The sequence below is a fragment of the Arachis duranensis genome, chromosome 7 (genome assembly GCF_000817695.3).
Source record: "Arachis duranensis cultivar V14167 chromosome 7, aradu.V14167.gnm2.J7QH, whole genome shotgun sequence".
Classification (NCBI taxonomy): domain Eukaryota; kingdom Viridiplantae; phylum Streptophyta; class Magnoliopsida; order Fabales; family Fabaceae; genus Arachis; species Arachis duranensis.
Window position 1 is genome coordinate 2,016,638 of NC_029778.3, and position 18,986 is coordinate 2,035,623.

At 31.8% G+C, this 18,986-nt stretch overlaps 2 protein-coding genes across 3 annotated transcripts; both read left to right on the top strand.

Annotated features, from left to right (window-relative positions):
* The first annotated feature begins 726 nt into the window (after positions 1-726).
* Positions 727-6,448, top strand: LOC107496270 (ABC transporter C family member 3). Of its 2 annotated transcripts, XM_021127070.2 has the most exons (11): positions 1,867-1,962; positions 2,097-3,061; positions 3,179-3,265; positions 3,467-4,099; positions 4,223-4,387; positions 4,483-4,777; positions 4,896-5,110; positions 5,221-5,526; positions 5,712-5,775; positions 5,876-6,115; positions 6,206-6,448. In XM_021127070.2, the coding sequence occupies exons 1-11, from the start codon at positions 1,935-1,937 to the stop codon at positions 6,328-6,330; spliced, it is 3,123 nt and encodes a 1,040-aa protein (XP_020982729.1). In that variant the 5' UTR covers positions 1,867-1,934; the 3' UTR covers positions 6,331-6,448. The 2 variants fall into 2 exon arrangements, with proteins under 2 accessions (XP_015972968.2, XP_020982729.1); XM_016117482.3 differs by having other exon boundaries at positions 727-3,061.
* Positions 6,449-10,938: 4,490 nt separating this feature from the next.
* On the top strand, positions 10,939-16,871 carry LOC127739607 (ABC transporter C family member 3). The gene is made up of 10 exons (XM_052251796.1): positions 10,939-13,568; positions 13,668-13,755; positions 13,851-14,501; positions 14,616-14,780; positions 14,903-15,197; positions 15,307-15,521; positions 15,646-15,951; positions 16,038-16,101; positions 16,184-16,423; positions 16,524-16,871. Exons 1-10 carry the CDS (start codon positions 11,236-11,238, stop codon positions 16,628-16,630), a joined length of 4,464 nt encoding a protein of 1,487 aa, XP_052107756.1. The 5' UTR covers positions 10,939-11,235; the 3' UTR covers positions 16,631-16,871.
* The last annotated feature ends 2,115 nt before the right edge of the window (positions 16,872-18,986 follow it).

The window sequence follows — 18,986 nt, forward strand, 5'->3', positions numbered from 1 at the left end:
TAAAAGTAACTAAAATATTTTTTGTTTTAATAAATAATAATATATATTATTTCTAAACTCATTTCAATAATATATGTTAAAAATAAAGTTGGACACGCGGACACATAATGATATTTAGGTGTGTCCAAGTGTATCGGAGAAGAATTTTTTATTTTTTATTAAGATACGGTTGGATACCGGACGAGTGTCGATGAGTATCGTATCCAAAATGTGTCCGATACGCAGATACGGCAATTCAACGAAGTGTCCGTGCTTCATATAACTGTTTTTCTTTTTTCCGATTAAACTAAAGCATGCAAAGAATCTCTTGAGCCTCTTTATACTATGTCACTTTTATTATTACTACTACTATATTATATACAAAGTATATTTAACCAAAAACTATAAGAACCTCCTATAATTATTATACAAATGTTTATTTAATATGTTCTTATAATCAATGTGAAACTTTGACGTATATATAGCTTTATCCATGCATGGGGCAGCACCTTTATCAGTTATCACCCTCCTTTTCTCCTTTAACCCTTTAACTCTCTTTGCTTTCTTTTTCCCTTCTATAATTCACCTTTTCATTTCACACGAGTTTCACATTTCTTAGAAGTTAGAACTGCTTTATATACCTCTATAGAGTTTCTCATTTTTCCTCATAATAAGCCTCATTCCTTTTTTGTGTTTGATTGCTTCATACAACTAAGCAATGTGGTTTGTTTCATCTTTATTTTCTTCTCTCATGCACTCTCCCACTTGTTTTCTACTCAAACCCATTTTCCTTCATGCCTTGTCTTCCTTTTTCCATCTTCTATTGTTGGCAATGGTTTTGGTGCCATTGCTTTGTAAGAGAATCATCACAGTAGAATCCAAAGAGAAGAAAACTAATAATAATAATAAAGCTTTGTTTCAAAAGACTCTGTTTTGTTCTGTTGGTTTTTCAGCTTTCAACCTTTTCCTCTCTCTCATCAACTACTTCATTTGGTATAGAACTAGTTTGACACAAGAAAAGCTTTTTACCCTTTTGGATTTGGCTCTCAAAACTGTTTCTTGGGGTGTTCTTGCTATTTCCATGCATAATGATCATAGAAGATTTCCCTTACTACTATTCAGAATTTGGTGTGCCTTCTACCTGTTTGTTTCTTGTTCTTCCTTTATAGTGGACATCATTGTTCTTATTCTATACAAAAAACATGTTCCTTTACCACCTCAGTGCATAGTTTCTGATGTGGTAGCTACTCTTGTTGGCTTGTTTTTTTGTTATGTTATGTGTTTTGTGAAGAATGATGAGTGTGAAGATATCAGCACCATTGAGGAACCTCTATTGAATGGTGATGATCATGCTTCTTCCATGGAGAAAAAAGAGACTAATAGAGGGGGAGAAACCGTTACGCCTTATTCGAATGCTGGAATTCTCAGCATTCTAACATTCTCTTGGATTGGTTCTCTTATAGCTCTTGGTAATAAGAAAATCTTAGACCTTGAGGATGTTCCACAACTAGATTCCAGAGATAGTGTTGTTGAAGCTTTTCCAGCTTTCAAGGAAAAGGTTGAAGCAGATTGTGGTGGAACAAACCACATAACCACTCTTAAGCTTGTGAAATTGCTAGTAGTTTCAGCATGGAAAGAGATTCTGTTCACTGCATTTCTTGCATTGTTGAACACTTTGGCTTCTTATGTTGGTCCTTATCTTATTGATGCTTTTGTTCAGTTTCTTGATGGAAAACAACTCTATGAAAATCAGGGCTATGTTTTGGTTTCTGCATTTTTTGTAGCAAAGATTGTTGAATGTCTTTCACAAAGGCATTGGTTCTTTAAGTTGCAACAAATCGGAATCCGAATCAGAGCACTGCTTGTGACAATGATCTATAACAAATCATTGACCCTGTCTTGTCAATCAAAAAAGGGACATACTTCAGGGGAGACAATCAACTTGATGACGGTTGATGCCGAAAGAATCGGTGTTTTCAGTTGGTACATGCATGATTTATGGCTAGTAATATTGCAAGTTTCATTAGCATTATTGATTTTGTATAAGAATCTTGGCATTGCTTCAATTGCTGCGTTTTTTGCAACAGTTTTTGTAATGTTGGCAAATATCCCTTTAGGATCATTGCAAGAGAAGTTCCAAACAAAGTTGATGGAATCAAAAGATACAAGAATGAAGGCAACATCAGAGGTTCTTAGGAACATGAGGATCCTCAAATTACAAGGATGGGAAATGAAGTTTCTATCTAAGATAATTCAACTCAGAAAAACTGAACAAATGTGGCTAAAAAAATTTGTTTACACTTCAGCCATGACCACATTTGTGTTTTGGGGTGCTCCAACATTTGTTTCTGTTGTTACTTTTGGCACCTGCATGCTTGTAGGGATTCCACTTGAATCAGGGAAAATCTTATCAGCACTTGCTACATTCAGAATTCTTCAAGAGCCTATATACAATCTTCCAGAAACAATTTCAATGATTGCACAAACTAAGGTTTCTCTTGATAGGATTTCGTTGTTCCTTCGCCTCGAAGACTTGCAATTCGATGTTGTAGAGAAGCTTCCATTAGGTACTTCTGATAAAGCTATTGAAGTAACTAACGGAAACTTCTCTTGGGATTTATCTTCTTCAGTTACAACATTGAAGAACATAAATCTAAGTGTTTTTCATGGCATGAAAGTTGCTGTTTGTGGCACTGTTGGATCAGGAAAATCTACATTACTCTCTTGTATATTAGGAGAAGTACCAAAGGTTTCAGGAACTCTAAAAGTGTGTGGTAAGAAAGCATATGTTGCTCAATCACCATGGATACAAAGTGGGAAAATTGAAGATAATATATTGTTTGGTAAGAAGATGGATAGGGAAAAGTATGAGAAGATTCTTGAAGCTTGTTCCTTGAAGAAGGATCTTGAGACTTTGTCATTTGGGGACCAAACAATTATAGGTGAACGTGGGATAAATTTGAGTGGTGGACAAAAACAAAGGATTCAAATAGCTCGTGCTTTATATCAAGATTCTGATATATATCTATTTGATGATCCTTTTAGTGCTGTTGATGCTCATACAGGTTCTCATCTCTTTAAGGTAACTCTTTTTCTGTTATTTATCGTGTGCACTATGATCTGGTCTCTTATGCATAATATAAAAATATGAATAACTTTTTTTAACTAATCTTTTTCTAGTTTATTTGTGGATTGACAGGAATGTTTGTTAGGCCATTTGAGTTCAAAGACAGTAGTTTATGTTACTCATCAAGTAGAGTTCTTACCTGCTGCTGATCTTATATTGGTGAGTATATGTTCTTATAATCTTATGAGATTAATTTCTAGGAGCTTAATATTGTATGACAATTTTTATGCTTCTAGTTAATTGAATAGTAGGAAAGTGAAAAAGCATGGTTGGAAATTGATTCTGGAATTTTATTGCCATTTATTCAAAAAGTGGTTTTTATTAGTTACTACCCTTGATGTTGTTATGCCCTGTTGTTAGGTCATGAAAATTGGAAAAATTACTCAATGTGGAAAGTATATTGAATTGCTTAACAATGGAACTGATTTTATGGAACTTGTTGGTGCACATAAAAAAGCTTTGTCCACACTTGATTCAACAAGTACCTTTGAACAAGATATTAGTGTCTCTAATGCTCATGTTGTGGAACAAAAAGAGGCAAGAAAAGATGATCAAATTGGTAATAAAATAGACATCAATGATCATAGTGAGCCAAAAGGCCAGCTAGTTCAAGAAGAAGAAAGAGAGAAAGGTAAAGTTGGGTTTTTGATATATTGGAAATACATCACCACAGCATATAGAGGGATTCTTGTTCCATTCATATTGTTGGCTCAGATTCTGTTCCAAACTCTCCAAATTGGAAGCAACTATTGGATGACTTGGGCTACACCAATCTCACAAGAGGATCCATCACCTGTTGAAGGATCAATTCTTATAATTGTTTATGTTGCTTTGGCTATTGGAAGTTCTTTCTGCATTCTTGCTAGAGCTATGCTTCTTGTTACTGCCGGTTACAAAACTGCTACACTGCTATTCAATAAGATGCACTTCTGCATTTTCCGCGCACCAATGTCATTCTTTGATTCTACTCCAAGTGGTAGAATTCTCAATAGAGTATGTGATGTTCCATTCTTTTGACCCTTTATCTTTTTCTCTTCCTTCCATGGTTAATTTTTGAGGTATAATTTGTGTACTTATATCTCATTATAACATTTCATACAACATTTATTAATGCAGGCTTCTACTGACCAAAGTTCTGTTGATACTGACATTCCAAATCAAATTAGTTCAGTTGCCTTCACTCTCATACAGCTTCTTGGAATCATAGCAGTGATGTCTCAAGTTGCATGGCAAGTTTTCTTTGTATTCATACCTGTCATTGCAGCCAGCATATGGTACCAGGTAACATCCTTTTGCAGAAAAACTTGATTTTACATTGTGATATTATGGATGATCTTGAACTAACATATGTAGTGCTGAACTTAAATTTTCTGCAGCAATATTACTTACCAGCAGCGCGAGAACTATCGCGCTTAGTTGGAGTATGCAAAGCGCCAGTGATTCAACACTTTGCTGAAACAATCTCTGGTGCATCAACAATTAGAAGCTTTGATCAGCAGTCTAGATTTCAGGAAACAAATATGAAACTTTCGGACGAATATTCTCGGCCGAAATTCAATGTTACTGGTGCTATGGAATGGCTGTGCTTTCGCTTAGATATGTTGTCTTCAATCACATTTGCAGTTTCCTTGATATTCTTGGTATCTATTCCAAAAGGAGTCATAAATCCAAGTATGTAACAACATAACTATGATATTTTGCAAACAATTCAAAGGTTACTCTGCATATTAATGAAGAACTTTAACTTCTATGTATCCTTTTTCACTTGTATCTAATTTTGTGATTGAAGGCATTGCTGGTTTAGCTGTTACCTATGGACTAAATTTAAACATGGTGCAAGCTTGGGTTGTATGGAATCTATGCCGCTTAGAAAACAAGATCATATCGGTAGAAAGGATTATGCAGTATACTTGTGTTCCTAGTGAGCCTCCCCTTGTTGTAGAAGAAAATAGACCAGATCCTTCTTGGCCATTATATGGTGAGGTTGATATACAAAACTTGCAGGTATTTAAAGAAATTGTTTTGTTTCTTGCTATACAAGTTATTGTTACTTCTCTTAGAAATTAGCTTCTAAGACATTATAAATTGTGTCATATTTGTAATGATTGATGAAGGTTCGTTATGCTTCACACCTTCCACTTGTGTTGCGCGGTATCTCATGCACATTTTATGGAGGACTGAAAACTGGGATTGTTGGAAGAACAGGAAGTGGTAAATCAACTCTCATACAAACTCTATTCCGAATCGTCGAACCAGCTGCTGGGAGAGTTATGATTGATGGCATCAACATATCATCAGTAGGACTTCATGATTTGAGGTCTAGACTTGGCATTATTCCTCAAGATCCAACCATGTTTGAAGGGACAGTTAGAAACAATTTGGACCCTCTTGAAGAGTACACTGATGAACAAATTTGGGAGGTTGGTTTAGTTTAGTTTAGTTTGATAAACACTTAAAGTTTGTTATTAAATTATCAATGATCCTCTTAATCTATAAAAGTGTGAGAAATTGTTCTATTATTCTCTCTTTTCATTAATGATAAAGTACTTTTACTACAAGTTTCTCAATAATTGTATATTCAACATTTATATTGTTTCATGTATAGGCCTTAGATAAGTGTCAACTTGGAGATGAAGTTAGAAAGAAAGAAGGAAAGTTGGACTCTCCAGGTTTGTGTTCTAGTTCTCTAGAACATGGTGATTTAAATTTGCCTAACTTTCATAGTTTAGGTGATCTCTTAATCTTGATTACTTTAATGTTAATGTGCAGTTAGCGAGAACGGCGAAAATTGGAGCATGGGACAGAGGCAATTGGTGTGCCTAGGTAGGGTGCTGCTAAAGAAGAGCAAGATATTGGTTCTTGATGAAGCAACTGCATCAGTTGATACTGCTACAGACAATTTGATTCAACAAACTCTTAAGCTGCATTTTGCTGACTCTACAATCATAACCATTGCGCATAGAATCACTTCTATTCTTGACAGCAATATGGTCTTGCTTCTTCATCAAGGCAAGAACTATAAAGTGCCTATTATTCCTAATTAAACTCTTTTTTTATCTGCTATTTTCTGATTTTTCATTGTCCATTTATATAATGCAGGAGTTATTGAAGAGTATGAGTCACCTTCAAAATTGCTAGAGGATAGGTGTTCTTCTTTTTCCCAACTTGTGGCAGAATATTCCACTAGGTCCAAGTCAAGTTTTGATAAATATGTTGATCAATGAAGATTCTTTTGAGAAATCTGTTAAATCAGTTAATGTAATTTGTTTCATAACTTGCACTCAGTTCATGTTAGATGCAATGAAGTTCTGATGGGCCTATAATGGGTCATATATTGGGCTGCCTCTTTCTTGGCCCATATCTAATCTGCCCAACACACATAAATGCAAATATCACCTGACCGAAAAAAAATAAAAAAAAATAAATGCAAATATCTGAAAAGTGCAATTCTAAAGTTTAATTTGAAATTAAAATTTAGAGAGAGATATTTTTGGGGTTTTTTAAAGGGTTTTCTCCTAGAGGAAGTATATGGAGTCAATGGATTATATGTTCAATGTGTACAATGAGGTTTAGGGATATTCAATTCAAAAGAATATCAAATGTTTATTATCCCTGATATCCGGATGGTTATACTGGATAGTATGAGTATATTGTGTTTGAGAAATTAGTAGTATTTTATCTTAAATGTTCATTTTTTAACTCATATTTGACCAAATAAATAGTCCATTATACACATTGTACAAATACTTCATTAGCTTCCTAGCAGAATTCTTTATCCGTCCTAAGTACACATTTAAAGTTATCAATTAACTTTTTTTATAAAAGATATACAAAGTTTAAGTTTACAATGTATTTGTTGTATATTTATTAAATTAAGAAATTAAAAACTTCTATTAATGATAATCATAATATATGCCATTATTTATCAAATCAAACAAGAAATTTAGTTGGAGTTGAAGTATTATATATAATCTTTAACTTTTTAATTTTTCTTAATACGAAAATATTATATGTATATTAAAAAAATTAGCTATTAAATTAATCATTATGTATTTGTATATATTTATCTATGTAATTTAATATATTTTTATTTGTATTTCTTATTTCAATATATATTTTAGATCAATAATAAATTTTTTATTTACAAATAATATGAGCAATTGTTCTTAGTAAATGCTTTTAAGTTTGAATTTTTGGCATGCTAAAAGTTAATTTCAAAAGAGTCATATTGCATATAAAATATCCAAATATGAACAAAATCGTCAATAGTAACAAAAGATTGAAGATTTCATGATAGTATATAATACGAGGTCTAAATTATTATTATTAACCAACTTGTAATAAACATTGGCCGGATTAGATTGAATTTGAGCACAACATTTAATTAATTTTTTTAAATGACGAATTTGCTAGACGTGATGATCAAGGAATTTGGAATTTTTGGCCCTTAGACCACTGTTTTTGGTTGTGGGGTATGGTTGTTAGTAGCCAAAATTGTGAATATTAAATCATCTATCAGACTGAGATTGCTAGAAAAAGGTGACGCTGTGACCTTGCATTAATTGCGGTTTCTATGATTTTTGAATAATTACTTATATATATACAAGATATCAACATCATGCTCAAAATATATTTGTTTTGAAGTCCAAACTACACTGCTACTTTTGGCTGTATTAGAGGGGACCATGACGACGAAAACTGAATCATATAGTCCACTCACTTTCTTCTTAATAATAATTGTATCATTTATATATACAAAATTAGTTACTAATTCTTCGTATAATAATATCAACTATATTACGTGTATATTAAAATTAATTATCAAAATTAGTTATTAGTATAAAAAATATATTAGAATATAAATATATATTAAAAATAAACTAAATCAGATATGTATTTATATAAATACACTGATAACTAATTTTGATGTACGAATAACATTTTTGTAATGTCATAAATATTGAGCTTGATTATTTGTTAATTGCGTTAATAACATAATTATTAAGCTTGGATTCAAAATATAAATATTAACATCTTAGTTACTTTTATTGTTTGAGATATTTATAATATCGGTATTTTACCCTCTACAAAAAAAAAAAAAAATTTATTGATATCTAACAATTTTGGTGAATTCATAGATTCAAATAATAATTATTTTTGTTGAGTATATACATCTTCAATACAACTTATTAGAATTCATCAACAAATTCCGGCTTTAAAATAAATCGAAATTGACGAAGCTAAGAGTAAGACTCCCTTTAGCTTTAAGACTTAAAGGTCATTAACAATAATCTTTTTTATACATAATCAAAGTCATTAATATTTAATAATCATTGTCATTTCGTGAGACAATTCTCCACGCATGTAGTCATGCAGACAGTGTCAATAACTTAATTAATATATACCACGTTAGGTAATCCAAAATAAATCCATAGTTATTCCTTCTGGAAGGATTCAGCAATCAACAGCAGCATCAAATGAATAAACTATATATAAACTACATAAATATTATGATTTATTCTGAAAGATTTGATGCTTCAATATATTATTATGGAAATTAATGAATATCATATGATATTGTATTGTATCATAAGCATACATGCAGCAAAAAAGAAATAAGATCACTCATGCATGAATCATCATCATGCATGCATTATGGATGAGCTCTGGCTAATGTAGGTGTTATTTTATTTTATTTATTTATTTTTCCGGAAATAATTAATATTTCACTCATAAATGTGAATTAGAAAATAGCTTTTTCTTATCAGAATGTTTAAACGAGTTTGGATTATTAGAAAAGAAATTGCTATACAAAAGTGTATTATATCATTTAAAATTCAAATTCATATCATTACGTAAATTTTAAAAATTCAAATTCATATCATTATTTAAATTTTAAAAAAGTTTATTATAAAATTCATATTCTGTCCGATAGATTTGTCGTACAAGTTTATTTAATTTAAGAGAAATACTATGACTAGGGACGGACTTTAAGGCCCCTCTCCAACTTTTTAAAAAAAAAATTAATAGTAATAAGTTATTAAGTATGATTTCATTTTTTAAAAATTTATTTAATATTTAGTCTAATATAAATAAAAGTTTAGTCTAATTTAAATATTAATAATTTTTAATATTTAAAAAAATAAAAAGATATTATTACTAATATTTTTTTATTAAATAAAATTTTTTAAATCTCATAAAGTAGATTTTTTCTTCTTATGAGTGTCTTTCTTGATTCATTTGTTATTAATTTTTTCTATTTTAACTACTACAACTGAGAGTTCTTTTTCAGCTATGAATATTGTGAAGAATAATTCAGAAACAAAATAAAAGATAAATTTCTTGCTAATAATCTTTTAATTATATTGAAAAGAAAATTGCTAAAAAATTTGACACAAATTCTATTATCGATGAATTTTATAAAACGAAGAATTAAACACTTCGTAAATAAAAAATACATACATATTTTTTATACTTTAAAATATATCCTCTATCATTATATTTTTATAATATATTTTACATTATATAATTTTTTGCATAATTTTTTAATATTATATATGTTATTGGCCCCCATGATATTATTTCTGGATCCGTCCCTGACTATGACAGTAAATTTTGTAATTTGTAATTATTAATTAGTTATTAATTTATTATTTGTATTTTTAATGGTGTGAGATTACACCTAATAGTATAAAATTATTTACTTTTCTTTTCCTGATTAAGTGCTGGTTAGATTTTAATAAAAATGTTGACTTCTAAATTTTTTCTTAATTTAATACACTACAAGAAAATAGAGTTATTTTGACATTTTATTTTTTAACACCATAATTAAATGTCAAAATTAATATATATTTTTGACAAATATCACAAATGTCAAATTTTCTATGTTTTCTTGATGAATAATTTGACCGTAGAAAATTACTCCTCAATTTTGACACTCATTTGTTTTCAATTTACTCCACTATTTTTCTTCTTCTTTGGGCTCTGTTAATTTTGACATCACACTGCTCTCAGTTTAGGATTATACTACTCTTTCTTTATCTTCAAAATCTCAATTTATTCTTTAGTTTCAAGATCTCATCTCATTCTTTGTTAAAATTTTTTGTTGAGAATATTTTATAGTCAATAAGTGTCAAAATAAATAGTATTTTTGACAATTAATAAGTATCATAGAAAATATGTTCTCAAAATTTTCTAACAAATTATTTTTGACAGCCAATATTTATCAAAATAAGATTTAAATTTTTTTCACAATCACTTATATGTTAAAAATACTATTTTTAGAGGTTTTAATTTTGATAGAACAAAATCTTATACATTATGTAATTACTCTATATGCTGTTATTTATTCAATAAGTTTTAAGGATTTAGCTAATATATATCTGAGAGACACATAACAAAATTATTATTTAATAAAAAATTAAATTTTTAATAAATATAAAATAAATACATTAAAATTTTAAATTTTTATATTTGCAATAATTTTTTAATTTATAATATAATATTAAATTATTAACATTTGTCTTTAGTCTTTACCACATAAGATAAATAAATCCTTAATTAATAATAGGGCTAATATGGCCAATTTTTCCGATTCAGATTTCAACATCATTTAATAATATTTTAGTGGTGGGATTCTGAGAATTTGATTTCTTCACATCTTCTCAGTTCTCATAATCTAATTAATGTAGCATTCATTAGTTTTATATGTTTCCATCGGCGCCACCAAAACACAGTCTCTCTGTTTGCATCTCTTTTCTGTCACTTTCTGAAACTGTTTTTTTCCTGGGAAAATTAGCCACCACTGTTTTTCCTTTTCTGACTCAGTTCGAATCTCCTTCCTTGATTCCTTCGTTCTTCCTTGGCCACCACGTTTTCCCTTTTTCCAAGGAACCCTTCTTTTCACTCCTTTGACTCTCTCTCTCTTCATTCTTTGACTTCACACTATATGATAGCTGCTTTATTTATAGCCTCAAACAAAATCTTATTTTCTCAAAAACTAAGAAAATTTTGCTACTTTCTGACACCCTTTTGGCAGAGCTTCACAGAACTTCAATCAAAGAAGCAGCTTTCTTTTTTCTTGTTTTAATTCTATTCCTTTTTTCGTACACGTAATAAGTAACTACACTATGTTTTCTGTGAACTCTGCCACCGTTTCTTTTCTCCTCCAACCACTCTTTCTTCATGCTTTCTCGAGCTTCCTCCACCTCTTATTGGTGGTGGTGATTTTGGTGTTGTGGATTTGGAAGAAAGTCAGAGTGGGAGCTTCTGCTACTGGATATGAGTCTAATAAGACGAATTATAATAAGAAGGCTCTGTTTTGTTCTGTTTTTGCTTCAGCATTTAACCTTATCGTATGTCTCTTTAATTACTTCTATTGGTATAGAAGTGGTTGGTCAGAAGAAGAGCTCGTGACTCTTTTGGATTTGGCACTCAAAGCTCTTGCTTGGGGTGTTGTTGGTGTTTGCTTACAAAAAGGTTTCTTCTTCTTCTTCAGTTCAGGTGATAGAAGATTTCCATTACTCTTTAGAACTTGGTGTGTCTTCTACCTGTTTGTTTTTTGTTATTGTTTTGTAGTAGACATTGTTCTTGTGTATGAAAAACATGTGGCTTTACCTGCTCAGTACTTAGTTTCTGATGTAGTTTCAGCTTGTGTGGGTTTATTCTTCTGTTACTTTGTGTGTTTTGTGAGGAATGAGTGTGAATTTAGCACTCTTGAGGAGACTCTATTGAATGGTGATGCCCATGTTAGTGATAATAAGAAAGGGGCTGAAACTGTTACCCCTTATTCAAATGCTGGAATTTTCAGCATTCTTACATTCTCTTGGGTTGGTCCTCTTATTGCTGTTGGCAATAAGAAGACCTTGGACCTTGAGGATGTGCCACAACTAGATAGCAGCGATAGTGTGGTTCGAGCCTTTCCGAAATTCAGAGAAAAGGTGGAGACAGATTGTGGTGCAGTTAACAATTTGACCACAATTAAGTTGGTGAAGTTGTTGATAATCTCGGAGTGGAAGGAGATTCTCTTCACAGCAGTTCTTGCATTGCTGAACACTTTGGCTTCTTATGTTGGTCCTTATCTCATTGATGCTTTTGTTCAATACCTTGATGGACAAAGGCTATATGAGAATCAGGGCTATGTTTTGGTTTCTACATTTTTCTTGGCGAAGCTTGTTGAGTGTTTGACTCAGAGGCATTGGTTCTTTAGGTTGCAGCAAATTGGACTTCGAATGCGAGCACTACTTGTGACCATGATCTATAATAAATCATTGACACTTTCATGTCAATCAAAGCAAGGCCATACTTCCGGGGAAGTAATCAACTTCATGTCAGTTGATGCTGATAGAATTGGTGTCTTCAGTTGGTACATTCATGATTTGTGGATGGTAGCTCTGCAAATTTCTTTAGCCTTGTTGATTTTGTATAAAAGCCTTGGCCTTGCTTCAATTGCTGCATTTGTTGCAACCATTGTTGTAATGTTGGCAAATGTCCCCTTGGGATCATTGCAAGAAAAATATCAGGATAAGTTGATGGATTCAAAAGATATAAGAATGAAGGCAACATCAGAGATTCTCAGGAACATGAGGATTCTCAAACTTCAAGGGTGGGAAATGAAGTTTCTGGCTAAGATAACTGAACTCAGGAAAACCGAGCAGGGCTGGTTAAAGAAATTTGTTTATACATCAGCCATGACCACATTTGTGTTTTGGGGTGCTCCAACATTTGTATCTGTGGCTACTTTTGGAACTTGTATGCTTATGGGGATTCCACTTGAATCAGGGAAGATCTTGTCTGCACTTGCTACATTCCGGATTCTTCAAGAGCCTATATATAATCTTCCAGATACAATTTCAATGATAGCACAAACTAAGGTTTCTGTTGATAGGATCTCATCATTCCTTCGTCTTGACGACTTGCAGTCCGATGTTGTAGAGAGGCTTCCTCGCGGTTCTTCTGATAAAGCAATTGAAGTGGTAGATGGAAATTTCTCTTGGGATTTATCTTCACCGAATGCAACATTGAAGAACATAAATCTCACAGTTCTACATGGCATGAGGGTTGCTGTTTGTGGTACTGTAGGATCAGGCAAGTCTACGTTACTTTCCTGTATATTAGGAGAAGTGCCAAAGAAATCAGGTATCTTGAAGGTGTGTGGAACAAAGGCCTATGTTGCTCAATCGCCATGGATACAAAGCGGAAAGATAGAGGAAAATATATTGTTTGGACAGGAGATGGATAGGGAAAGGTATGAGAAGGTACTTGAATCTTGTTCCTTGAAGAAGGATCTAGAAGTTTTGTCCTTTGGTGATCAGACAGTTATAGGAGAACGCGGTATCAATTTGAGTGGAGGACAGAAACAAAGAATACAAATTGCTCGTGCCCTTTACCAAGATGCTGATATATATTTGTTTGATGATCCTTTTAGTGCTGTGGATGCTCATACAGGATCTCACCTCTTTAAGGTAACTCAACTCTTCTATAATTTAGTTCTTCCAACATGATTGCACATCATCCATTACTATTTTAATAACTGAGTTTTTCTATTTTGTTTGTGTATGGCAGGAAGCTTGCTTGGCCAACTAAGTTCAAAGACAGTAGTATATGTTACTCATCAAGTAGAGTTCTTGCCAGCTGCTGATCTCATCTTGGTGTGTATTTCTTAAGAATTTTGTTTTCTTAAAATCTGAAAAGTGTTCTTTTTTTTTATAATTCCCCGACTCATGTTATAATGCCTTGTTGGTAGGTTATGAAAGATGGGAAGATTACTCAATGTGGAAAGTATAATGACTTGCTTAATAGTGGGACTGATTTCATGGAACTTGTTGGTGCACACAAGAAAGCGTTGTCTACACTCGAGTCTTTGGATGGAGGAACAACATCAGATGAAATAAGCACCATGGAAGATGGAAGTGTTTCTAGTGCTAATGGAAGTATTAAAGAAAAAGAGGCAAACGGATACGAGCAAAATGGTAAAACAGATGAGAAAGATGAGCTAAAAGGCCAGCTTGTTCAGGAAGAAGAAAGGGAGAAAGGTAGAGTTGGATTTTCAGTCTATTGGAGATACATCACGACGGCGTATGGAGGAGCTCTCGTTCCTTTCATATTGTTGTCTCAGATTCTCTTCCAAGTTCTCCAAATTGGAAGCAACTATTGGATGGCTTGGGCAACTCCAGTCTCACAAGATGTGGAGCCACCTGTTGAAGGAACAACTCTTTTGGCTGTCTATGTTGCTTTGGCCATTGGAAGTGCATTTTGCATCCTTTCTAGAGCAATGTTTCTCGCCACGGCTGGTTATAAGACGGCTACTATACTTTTCAATAAAATGCATTTCTGCATCTTCCGTTCCCCAATGTCATTCTTCGATTCCACTCCGAGTGGTCGAATCCTTAACAGAGTATGTGCTACACTGCTACTCCATTCTTTTAGTTTTTAAGATAGATATGATTTTGTTATCTTAATTGCTTTTAAAGTTTGGATATAATAGTGTTCTGCTATCTGTTCTATGCAGGCTTCTACTGACCAAAGTGCAATAGATACTGATATTCCTTATCAAATTGGTTCGTTTGCCTTCTCCATGATCCAGCTTGTAGGAATTATAGCAGTGATGTCCCAAGTTGCATGGCAAGTTTTCATTGTCTTTATACCTATGATAGCAGCCAGCATATGGTATCAGGTATTAATTGAATCATTATGCTTCTGCTAATAAAGATGTATATATTACCAAATTTGAATTTTCAGAGGATTTGGCTCCATTAAGTGATCTTATATGGTCCTAACTAACCTGTAATTCTGCAGCAATACTATATACCATCGGCTCGAGAACTATCACGTTTAGTTGGAGTATGCAAAGCTCCAATCATTCAACACTTTGCTGAAACAATTTCTGGTACATCAACCATTAGAAGCTTTGATCAGCAGTCTAGATTTCAGGAAACAAATATGAAATTGACCGATGGCTATTCTCGGCCAAAGTTTAATATTGCTGGTGCTATGGAGTGGTTGTGCTTCCGATTAGATATGTTGTCCTCTATCACATTTGCCTTTTCCTTGATATTCTTGATATCTATTCCTCAAGGAGTCATAGATCCAGGTATATGATTCAAATATTCTATTTACTATCAATTAAAAAAGTTCAAATTGCATAGGTGATGAAGGATTAAATGTAATTGTTTTCTTTCCATCTAATTTTGTGATTGAAGGCATTGCTGGTTTAGCTGTTACATATGGTCTTAATTTAAACATGATACAAGCTTGGGTGATATGGAATCTTTGTAACTTGGAGAACAAGATTATATCAGTAGAGAGAATACTTCAGTACACTTCAATTCCTAGTGAGCCTCCCCTTGTTATCGAAGAAAATCGACCAACTCCTTCTTGGCCATCATATGGAGAGGTTGATATACATAACTTGCAGGTAGTTAAAGATATATCATAATATTTTGTAAGATACCATGCAAGCTTCTAAATTATGTTAATAGTTTTATTATTTTATAAAATGTTTGTGCCATAGTTGTAACAATTCATTGTCAATGATGAAGGTTCGTTATGCTCCGCACCTTCCACTTGTGTTGCGTGGCCTCACATGCACATTTCGCGGAGGACTGAAAACTGGGATTGTTGGGAGAACAGGAAGTGGTAAATCAACTCTCATACAAACACTCTTCCGAATTGTTGAACCAACCATGGGAGAAGTTATGATTGATGGCATCAACATCTCTTCAATAGGACTTCATGATTTGAGGTCTAGACTAAGCATTATTCCTCAAGATCCAACCATGTTTGAAGGGACAGTCAGAAGTAATCTTGATCCTCTAGAAGAGTACACAGATGAACAAATATGGGAGGTGGGTTAGTTTTGTACTTTTATTTGTTAAATAGATGCACAAACAGAGTTCTATTCAAGATTAAACATTTGATTTCTCTTTTACAGGCCCTGGACAAGTGTCAGCTTGGTGATGAAGTTAGACAAAAAGAAGGAAAGTTGGACTCGCCAGGTTAGTATTCTAGTTTTCATGAACATGATGAAATAGTACCTCTATCCTGAACTTATTGCTAATGTAAAAGTTGATGCTGTAGTTAGCGAGAATGGCGAAAATTGGAGTATGGGTCAGAGGCAATTGGTGTGCTTAGGTAGGGTGTTGCTTAAGAAGAGCAAGGTATTGGTGCTTGATGAAGCGACTGCATCAGTTGATACTGCTACAGACAATTTGATACAACAAACTCTTAGGCTACATTTCGCCGACTCAACAGTCATAACCATTGCACATAGAATCACTTCTGTTCTTGACAGTGATATGGTCTTGCTTCTTCATCAAGGTAAGAACTAGCAAGTACCAATTATTCATAATTAAACTCTATTGTACCTTGTTGATTTCCCCATTTTCTGATTTTTTCATTGTAAATTAATTTAATGCAGGATTAATTGAGGAATATGATTCACCTTCAAAATTGCTAGAGGATAGATCATCATCTTTTGCTCAACTTGTTGCAGAGTATACAATGAGGTCTAAATCCACTTTTTGAGAAATCTGCTGATCCCTGATTGAAAAAGGGTGCAAAATACCAAAACTTAAAAGTTTCTTGACAATGACGAAAATTCAGGGGGAATTACAATCTAACTAGTAGAGTAGTAGTGCTCATGATTCTTCTGTCATTTAGAAGTTGTGATAGAAAAGTGTATTTAGTAAAACAGAAATGTTTGGTAACAAAACATAATTAGCCGAAAATAGTTAGCCGAAAATAGTTAGAACTTATTTTATTTAATATTTATTAATTCTAGTAATAATTGATAAAACAAGTTCTTAAGCTTAATTTTTGTCATACATATTCATTATGTGTTTTTTCTTTTCAAAACAAATTATGTGTTGTCATACTCTCACTCCAACTCTTTTTCTCCTGACTCATTCAAAGACTAAGGCAATGTCCGAAACAGCAGAATTTGAAAGGAAGGAAAATGAAAGAGGAAAAAATGGATGGAAAAATCTATTTTTCTTTGTTTGGATTAGAGTAAAAAATGGGTGGAAAACAAAAAAGTAGATGTGGGGCTTATATAAATTTTTTCTTCTCATTGCTGCGATGAAAACTGAAAAGAGATGGGCAAACAATGTTAAAATTTCATATTTACCCTTTTAATAACAAAAAGCAAAATTCCTAACTCATTCTTATTTTTTCTTCTAATTGGTGTTTTACTGATTTATTACATGTATTTGTTTGAAAAACAAATATATAATTTTTCATTTATAACATTTAAAATTTTAAAAAATAATTTGGAATATTTTTTTATTAAAAAAATTTAAATACATTAATAAATTATAATTTATATATAATATATGTAAGGATAATAAGGTAATTTTATTTTATTATAATTTTCTCTCTTCTTATTTTAAGTAAAGTATCGTTTTTGTTTCTAACGTTTGGGTAAGTCCCAAAGTTGTCTTTAACGTTTCAATCGTTCTATTTAAGTCCTTAACATCTTAAAATTGGCAGGGATCCGTTAACATAATTGACGGCGGGACAAAATTGAGATGATTTTGAAACGTCAGGAACTTAAATAGAACGAAAATGTTGGGGACAAAAATGATACATAGAAATAAATTTTAATTTTATCTTTCAATAATATCAATTATTTTTTAATCACATCTAAGTAAATTACACTTAATCACACTATTTTCATACTAAATAAATTTATTTATTTATTTTTTTAACTTATAACTTTAAGTGTAAAATTATAAAGAAATAAATTTATTTAGAATGAAAATAATGTGATTAAGTGTAATTTATTTAGATGTAATTAAGAAATAATTGAATATTATGTACAGAAAAAAATTGATATTATTGGAGAATAAAACTAAAATTTATTTTCATGTATCGTCTTTGTCCCCAATGTTTTCGTCCTATTTAAGTCCCTAACATTTCAAAATCGTCTCAATTTTGTTCCGCTGTCAGTTCTATTAACTGATCCCTAACGGCAGGACAACATGGAGTCAATTTTGAAACTTTAGGGACTTAAATAGGATGATTGAAACGTTAGGGACAACTTTGAGACTTACCACAAACGTTAGACACAAAAATAATACTTTACTCTCTTATTTTTCTTTTTATCCAAACAAAAAAAATTTTTTTTCTTATTTTCTTTCCATCTATTTTTTTTACATCCAAACAACATGCAAAAAAATCCACTTTTCTTTTTATTTTCTTTCTTTTCATTTTCTTTCTTTTTATTTTCTTTTCTCTTATTTTCTATCAAACATCCAATCAAAGTGTAAAATGGAATAATTTTCTAACCCATCCATAACGCTATGTGTTTTCATATGTAGTTTCCATTCATTGCATTTATGGATCTCTTTTGTCTTGGACGTCTTTTATATTTCCTATGACCATTAATTTCCACATATAACATTTTTTTATTATACATTGACTTGGGTTTCATGGACAAAACGCTCGTTCAGTCAACCAAATTAGGTTAGCCACAAAATGTCTTCTATATATTATGGAGAATTATCTTTTCATTTATTTTATTCTTCTTTCTCCCCATATTTCAAAATATAAATCTTTCCCACTAAGACAAACTTGTGTTTTAAAATGAAAGAAGCATATTTTTTTTATTAACTAATTTTATAACAAGACTTACTTTTTGTGAAAAACTAAATTCATCAAATAATTAGCTTACTCATCTGATTAAACAAATATTTAAAATCTAAACCATTTATATACAGTAATTTATTAAACAGTAATAAACCACAAAATTTCGATAGTCTATTAGAATGTGGGATGCGGTAAAAAAATAAAAATCAGTTAATATAAATTTGATAGTCTTTTATCTAATTATGTGATAACTTTTAAAATTTAAGTCATTGCTACTCAATTATGATGACCAAAT

Excerpts from the sequence above, each read along its gene's own strand:
- LOC107496270 (XM_016117482.3), top strand. The coding sequence starts at position 731 with ATGCACTCTCCCACTTGTTTTCTACTCAAACCCATTTTCCTTCATGCC. Across the intron at positions 3,062-3,178 it reads CAGGTTCTCATCTCTTTAAG|GAATGTTTGTTAGGCCATTT; the intron begins GTAACTCTTTTT and ends GTGGATTGACAG. Across the intron at positions 4,778-4,895 it reads AAAAGGAGTCATAAATCCAA|GCATTGCTGGTTTAGCTGTT; the intron begins GTATGTAACAAC and ends TTGTGATTGAAG.
- LOC127739607 (XM_052251796.1), top strand. The coding sequence starts at position 11,236 with ATGTTTTCTGTGAACTCTGCCACCGTTTCTTTTCTCCTCCAACCACTC. Across the intron at positions 14,781-14,902 it reads CAGCCAGCATATGGTATCAG|CAATACTATATACCATCGGC; the intron begins GTATTAATTGAA and ends GTAATTCTGCAG. Across the intron at positions 16,102-16,183 it reads AGGAAAGTTGGACTCGCCAG|TTAGCGAGAATGGCGAAAAT; the intron begins GTTAGTATTCTA and ends TTGATGCTGTAG.